The sequence below is a fragment of the Pterocles gutturalis genome, unplaced genomic scaffold, assembly GCF_000699245.1.
Source record: "Pterocles gutturalis isolate BGI_N339 unplaced genomic scaffold, ASM69924v1 scaffold32757, whole genome shotgun sequence".
Taxonomy (NCBI): domain Eukaryota; kingdom Metazoa; phylum Chordata; class Aves; order Pterocliformes; family Pteroclidae; genus Pterocles; species Pterocles gutturalis.
The window spans coordinates 9,374-17,540 of NW_010116656.1; the positions used below are offsets into that span (position 1 = coordinate 9,374).

An 8,167-nucleotide genomic window follows, 5' to 3' on the forward strand; every position below is an offset into this window, starting at 1 on the left:
TTTTCAGAAAAAGTGGAATCTGGATTCTAGACCTTCCTCAAACGTGTATGTGTATGTGTATGTGTGTGTATATGCGCAACCGTGGCGGGGGGTGTCAGGGTGGCAGCTCCTAGTTTGCGGGAGAAGGTTCTGCTCACCTTCCTGCTCCTGGGGATGGCAGATAGTCTCCAGTCCCTTTTGCTGAAGTTGGAAGGGACATGAAGGAACTTGCAACAGACATATTTTTCAGTTGGGTAAGAAGGAGCCCAGTGTAGGCACTAAGCTGTAATGTCTGCTGGAAAATGAAAACCATTCTTTCACACCTCTGCAGGGTAAAGTAGGCCTGCAATCCAGCAGGAACCGATTTCTTCCTGAGGGTCAGTACATAATGTGAAGTTTCTTAAGTGCTAATAATGGGTCATTTTTTGTGTTCTTTTCAGTGCCAGTTGGTAACATCATCTGTTAATGATGAACATTAAGTGCTTATAAAACTATAAAAGGATCATTTCTAAACAGTGATTTGTGTGACTCAAAGATACTGATGACAAACAAGGTATCTTACATACTTTATTAGTAATGAAAATATTCCTCAAAGACGTGTCCACTTACAACTTGCTTAGCTCCATCAAGAACGAAATAAAGCTCCTCTCTTTCTTCTTACTTGTTGAATAGATTGAATATCTACACACTAAGAAGTTAACATTACATCACCAGAAGTAGTAACATCCTCTTAAATACTGCTTTATATTTTAATTGAATAGAAGAAATGAAATAGAAGACATAAGAATAGCCTTGAAAAGAACTTGAAGGAATAAAAGCATGTAGAATTTGTAAAAAAAAAAAGCTAGAAAAATAATACTGTAGAAAGCTTGACCTTGAATTATAAAATACAGTAGTGCTAGACTCAAAGCATGTATTAGAATTAGAGTAACTCATAAAAAAGTGTACTCTGCATCTTGCACTTGTCAGTTTTTCTGTTTGCATTGCTGCATTAAGTTCAAGGCACAGTTTTTATGGTTTTGTGTTTTTTTATAAAGAAAATGATACAAAAATACACTACTAGTAAGACAAATATTAAAAATAGGATTAAATCTGGTATACTCAAATATCCATTATCAGGTATCTTCTGGGCATAGACCAGAAATTAGTATAACATTGTCCACTCCAATTTCTCCAGTTTTGCCCTTTCCACGTTCTGATTCAAAAGTGACCTGTCATAAGAAACGAGATGTATTAACAGTGAAAGTGTAGTTTATTCAACCATTTAGCAACTCTTAATTAGTTATAATGCTATATCTTAGGAAAGTTTTATCACAATACAGGACTTAACGACTAAAATCCTTTCAGTTTTTAGTGCTTCTGTGTATTATTTGAACTAGACTTATAATCCTCTGCACAGATTTACAATACTAAATGGATTCCTTTAATAAGATTACTTATTTTCAATGTACAAAGAAAATGCAAACTGAGTGAAATCCCATTATAATAATGTCATTTTATCACAGTGTGTGATGTTAGTGCACTTCATTTCTTGAAGACAACTGCTCATTTTCAATCTATTGGTTTTGTGTGTATATACTATATATACACACATATACTTTATATATATGTACATATACTATAAAGACAGAGTAGGTTAATTTTTATGAAGGGGATGCCTGCGTTTATATTTTATAGTCTGATTCTCACTTATGTAAGGGGTTTTCTACATCATTCCAGCAGCTCAAAGAACCTTGAAAAGGGCTTGCATTTCATTTATACTCATAGTATTCAATGATATAGTAGAAGCCTTTCCACAGCACTGAAAATGTTCAGTCACATAAATGAAAACCAGTCCCTAGAATTTAAAGGAGAAACTTGCTGAAGTCCTAACTGAGGCAGTTTTCAGGCATACATCAGTGCACAGCGCTCCCTGTGGGCTAGTATGTCCTACTCCTAAGGTGACTGCCCACCCTTGATTATACATGATGTCTCATTTTGCTCTAATGGTCTGGTTTAGTGTGGTTTGAGAGCATCCTCTTCTATGAAACAGAAAATTTTCATTTTTTCAGGCATGTGTGTATTGTGTTAATTTATGATCTGATACAGTTATTTTACAAAATGACAGGATTACTGGCATCAGTGTCCTAACCAACTGGGGTAATTAAGTTCTGAAATTACAATCAGATAATAACTTTTCTGCCTACTAAAATGTATGCTCCTGTTTCCCATTTCAGATAAGCCTTTCAATTGCTAGGAAGCGATGCCTATAAAACAGTGGAACTCTTGAGGATTGGGAAATTAAGTTGTTGTGTTGGTTATGGTAGTTGGCTTATATATTGTGTTATACTTACACTGTTGGTTGTTTCAGTCCCCTGAAATATTTCTATTTTTCCAATTCTCCACCTTTCATCTTTTTCTTTGTCCTGCTCCCAGACAGGAGCATGTTTCTTGTTTGCCAGGAACACTCGAAGTTTCCCCACTCTCTCGCCAGCAAGCCGATAACTGAAAATCAAGCAGTAGCTGCTCTTTGGTTTGAGGTCAGTGAGGAGAAGTTTCAGACGCCCCATATCCTTCTTGTGCCCCACAAAAGCTGGAACAGCCATGTAGTACCCATCACCTTGGAAAAAAAAAAAAAAAAAAAAAAAGGAAAAAGCATCTTTAATGGACTTATGTTCTTTATGAGCAAACTGAATACATATTTGCTAAGAAAATATGTGGAAGCTGTGTTACTTGAATAATTTAAAATCAGACTGGAGGAAAGCAGCAGGAAGTGTACTTTGCAAGGAATATGCTTGCACTGTTGGAAGTCAGATCAGTTCACAGAGGAGATGAGTTCATATTTCACTGGTAATTACAATTATTCTTCCTTGCACGGTCTTTCACAGGCAAAACCACCTCAGTTTTTCAGAGGCAACAGCCTGAAACATGCTGCTGTGCCTCTGTGGTCAGACCACAGCTCAGTATTCTCTCCACTGTCCTCTGCAGTGATGACAAACTCATAAAGAACTGATAGCTTATTCCTCAAAGTCTGGAGGACCAATGAAATGACAAAGACACACAAAGTGATAAAGAGATAAAATATCTGGGCCCATAAAGAAAGTCATAATCAGCAGATGTAAGTTTGGGGACACGGGATAAGATCAGGGTAGGGTCTAACTGGCAGTGACAGCACAGGAAGGGACTTGGGGAAAAGGAAATATATGGAGCAGAAGAGGAAGGACTATTGAAGAAAGACTGCGATGGAAAGACTGTGAGGGAAGAGGGAGATAATGTGTGTGTAGGAACTGGAGCAAGTGGCCTGCAGCATCTGCAGGATCCACCAGTCCCTAATGCAGCAACTTCTGCAACATTTCCTGTGTCACAAGGGAAGAGACATCCTTTCAAACAAGTTTCTTCAGCCACACCCTATCCCGCACAGCAATCACACATTGCACCTGTGGAGCTCTTTCTCAGGTGTCAGCAGACCTGCCGTTGGTACCAGGTCAGGTATCAGTTGTTCTTGGCCCTGCCCTTGGCTCGTTCTGAGGAATGCCATCACTAGTTTGTCTGGCAGAATTTGAGATTTCTGAGCAGTTATCACAGTGCTGTCTAAGCCACGTGAGTGACTACATTGCCACATCCATCTAAATGGCAGATGGGTGGTTAAATGCCCTACCAGTCCTGGAGAGACACAGCACGTAATTGATAATGTTTCCATTGCCTTGTACCTTGCAATTCTGAAATCTTTTTATTTGTTTGTGTTGAAATATGTTGCTGATTACCAGTTGCCACTGGATATTTCAAAGAAACAATTTCCTAGCATTGTCTGCCTCCTTTTTTCTTTTATAGAGATAACCCACTGACAGGGAAGCTAATTCTTGATTCTGTTTTCCCTTCCATCCCCCTCTTTTTTGGAGGAGATAAGCCATCAAATCAAAGCATAATTTAAATACCTCTGTCTCGATCAGCAGGATTCCAGTCAAAGTCATCATCAGCATCTTGTTTCCAGTCACAGATCCCTCGACTGAAGCTGCAATCAACTGAAAGAAAAATTGGCAACGGAGACTCAGAGATAAGAGGAGCACTCTATCATAAGTACTGATAAAAATAATATGCTCTCTATTCACCCAGTTATTAATGTATTGGTCCTTCTAAAATTATCTACAATCTGAGTTCAGATAGTATTGACCTAGGTTAAATTGCAAAAGAGCAAAACGTTATAATTTATGTAGTAATTCCTTAACTCACAGAAAAATCTGTTGTGTCTTTTTACTGCCAATCTCCCATCTCTGCATGAGTTTATATGCTTTGACTTCTGTATAATGGGTGTCTGCTGATCGTCAGGTGTAGTTGGAGGTGTCAGTTTTAAACGCTAGCATCATAAACGGTTTGGGATCTGCCAACTTCAGAGATTGCCTCTCTCCATTTCTTACACTGCTGTAGTTGTAATCAGCTGAGATGCTCAAGCTCCAGTTCTATCCATTGAAAGAGAGAAGCTAGCCTCCCATGAAAGGAATCCTTTACGTCAGCACTTGATACTCATGCTACATGGAGCTGGGAATAGTCCAAATAAGTTGAGCACACCGAAAAAGGGTGTCACCCAGAGCACACCACAGCCTTCATGACTGTGCAGATGAAAAGCATTACATACACAAAGAAAGAAACACTGTGCAAGGCAAGATCATAGTATCATGGAAGCATAGAATGGTTTGGGTCCTTAGAGATCATCTAGTTCCAATCCCCTGCCATTGGCAGGGACACCTTCCACTCGCCCAGGTTGCTCAAAGCCTCATCCAGCCTGGCTTTGAACACCTCCAGGGATGGGGCATCCACAACTTCTCTGGGCAATGACAGATCAGATTAAGAATAATACATCAGCCATGGAATTTCCTCAGAAAGAAACATACTTCTTGTTCTTTCCATGTATTTTATCATGAGACAGAGAAGTTCAGTACATGGCATTTGGAGAGCTTTACTGCATAAATACATTGTTTCTGGGACTACTGCTTTCTGAATTGGAAAAACCCCAGTATCTTACCCTTAATGTCAGCCAGCACATCTGTCTATTTTTTTTTAATTTGGTTTTTTTTTTTAGGATTTGGAAGCATTTGTGGATTGTTTTTGGGTGAAACCCACCTTGTCCTAAAAATAATCTCAGACACAGTCAATCCCAGCATTCCAGCCCCTGCCCACTTGGCTGGTAACTCCCCAGGAGGATGCTGCTGCCCTGTAAATGCATCAGCTCAATGAGATCGCTCCGTGCCCCCTTTTGGATTAGTTTTTTTTTCTGTGGCTCTCATAAGCACATCCTTACAGTCAGCTTCATGATTCTGTCCATTCCAGGGAAACTGTTTCCCACCAGGAGAGAGGAGGAGGGTGCCCTTTGATCTGCCTTTATGCCCTGCTTTGACCAGAGTTACACTCTGGTCTGTTAATAGTTCCCAACATGCAGTGAAGTTTTCTGTTTGAAAGTTTCCTAACGCATGGCAGAAATTTAAGTTGTGTACATAAATTGACAGGTCTTGGACCTTGTATGCTCCCCTGACTTATTTTACAACAATTTTTTAATGTGAGAAAGAACTGGTAATGTCATCTTACTCTGATATCCACAGAACTTATTGATGAATTCAGAATAATCATAAATTCATAGCCAGGCTATTTAAGATTCAGGGTAGATATTTATTCAGTCTTGTTCGGTGGGAACGCCTATTGACTTCTGACAGAGGACCAGGAGGAAAACCAAGAGAATATGGCCGAAGGACACTGGCATTTGTTGCATGCTACACAACACTCTTCTAGCATGGCTTCATTTTATAGATGATCGAAATTACTTTTTTTTTCATGACTATGAAATAAATCAAGTGGAATTCAATTGCAAGTCAAGTTTCAAAGTGGGGAAACTTTCTATACATGGCTTATAAACAGTTAAACTATGTTTTGAAAAGGACACTAAAACAGCTTCTCACATTGGAACTGGCAGAATGGTTTGGCCAGATACTGTCTCTAAAACAAACCTTTGTTTTATGTTAAAAGCTTTTAAACTGATTCTGGCTTGGCTAATATAGGTTGTCATGAAAACACACATGTCGTATACAGGAAAATAAATACTGTAGAATAAAAATAATCTACCTTCTTGCTCTGGTCTCGACACTGGAACTTTCCTCTGTGCCAGGAGAGGGCCAAAGGCAGCTGCTTCTTTCACCTTGGGAACTAGGGAAAACAACTTGTCAAGTGTTGAGTCATCATGGGAACAGAAAATGGAACTTTATTCCTTTATACCAGTTGCCATCATTTATTTAAATAACTCAGTGTATGTGTTTTCCACTCCACCGCCAAAATCACATTCCTAACCCCAGTTAGATACTAACTCTGAATTTTAAAACTTTAACTGCTATTTTCCACAGCACTGTGCCTTCTAAGCTGCGGGCGACAGTGCTGCAAGATCCACAAGGTCATAAAACGTTGAACATGATCTTTCTTTTGCATGATGATCTCCTTTCTTGCTACAAAACTTCAACTAATGATCGAAGTACCTGAACTCTACCAGACAGAGAAGACAATGACTCAGTGGCCTGGCAGCACTTGGCCAACAGAAGCCAATGGGTAATGTCAGAGACTTTGCAAAAGCCATGAATGTTGGGGGATCAAAGGCCCACAGCTCTGTATTCAGGTAAGTGATAGCTGGTGCTGCTGTACCAGAAGTCCCAGGAAATTATTTTTCTGAAGCCATATTTCCTGCTGGGGTACATGTTTCCTGCAAACCTGGTCAGCTCTGGTGTCTGTTGGGAAGGAGGGGTGCAGCAACGGCCTCACCTCTTCCTCACCCTCCCTGCAACAGCTGGCAAGCACAGCCTGACGGTTTGATTACCAGTCCTGTTTTTTTCGTAAAAATTGTTTGACATGTCTTGTGCCAAACTGGAAGAGTTGGCACAGCAGCACAGTCAATGAACGTTAGGTGCACTCTCTAAGATACTGGCCTAAAGGAGGGAGTTACTCAAGAAGCCCTATTTTTCAGCAGCAGCCTCAGAGACCAAGACAAAACCTCTCCCATCTGATGAGCTACAAAGGCATAGAAGCTTACAAACTCTTATTTACTCTGAGTAATACTGTAAAATACTCTAAATATTTATAAAGTTCTGTGGTGTTCTTTTGTACAATTTTAAGAGATTAATAGAGAAGTGCACTCACTAAAAAAAAAAAAATAAAAATTATAGTATCAACTTCTGTGTGCCGAGCCTGTGTAAGTAACTAATCACACAAGAGATAAGGGGAAGATCTGCTTTCCCTCGCAGAGGGTTCTATCCTTTGCAAACACATATGCAGATGATACCTGTGATGTACACATACACACCTATGAAAGCAGGAAGAGCTTAAATGTGCCATTTTAGAGGAGGAGTGAGGGAGGATCCTTTGGGATTACTGCTTACAGAAGGTGTTGGTGGAAAGCCTGACAGACCGAAGTTCACTTTTCATCCACACCACATGGGAAGTAGTGCTAAGAAAAGCTCAGAGTTCCTCAGTAGTGTCAGGTGATAGAAGCCATGGAAATTGAGATTACTTTTCCCTACTCAGCATTGTATCATGCATGCTATTAGAAAGTTGCAAATGCCAAATATTTTAAAAGTCATTACTTTCACATGAATGCACATTTGTTCAGAGGGGAGTTTGTTCCCATGAGTTCTGCTGAGCTGGGGCTTTCCATTGAAATACTCCAACATACAGTCATAAACACACAATTTTAAGAATATACTTACAACCCACTGCAATTCAGAGCTTCCTAGCACCATAAAGACTATGCCATCTACTTAACCTTTCTTCTCTTTAAAACTGTCAAAAATTGCTCTGTGTGTACACCAGAAAAAACACCAATGAAGAGGCCCTGGAGGCACTTCCAGCGGTGCTGAATTGGGCTGAGAAAGGAGACTCATGCAGTCTTATGAGCTTTCTGATGAATTGCCAGGAGCATGTCCTCTCTTGTTGCCCTTGCAGCCTTCCCCTCACCCAGACCATGGCTTAAATCACCTGGATAATGTTCTTACTTAAGGCAAGGATTAATATATCTTTCTCCAAATTAATATATGTCTACATACACACATTCAGGAACAGGCACATACAGATTAGGTGTTAAGTTTACTGTCATGCCATAAACTTGGCCTTGTACTTAGTGAAAGAGGCTCAAGCTGTGAAAACCCGTGCCAAAATTAAGAGAGCTACTAAAATATAATCA

At 39.8% G+C, this 8,167-nt stretch overlaps 1 protein-coding gene across 1 annotated transcript in view; it reads right to left on the reverse strand.

Moving 5' to 3' along the window:
* Window positions 1-534: 534 nt before the first annotated feature.
* The window catches only part of EGFL6 (EGF-like-domain, multiple 6), a 36,024-nt gene continuing 28,391 nt past the window's right edge, over window positions 535-8,167 (reverse strand). Inside the window, exons 9-12 of the mRNA XM_010075576.1 lie at window positions 6,070-6,150; window positions 3,894-3,980; window positions 2,313-2,578; window positions 535-1,190 (exon numbers count right to left, since the gene is read on the reverse strand). Of these exons, the coding sequence (XP_010073878.1) occupies window positions 1,095-1,190; window positions 2,313-2,578; window positions 3,894-3,980; window positions 6,070-6,150 (530 nt within the window). The 3' untranslated portion in view covers window positions 535-1,094. The remainder of the gene's footprint in view (window positions 1,191-2,312; window positions 2,579-3,893; window positions 3,981-6,069; window positions 6,151-8,167) is intronic.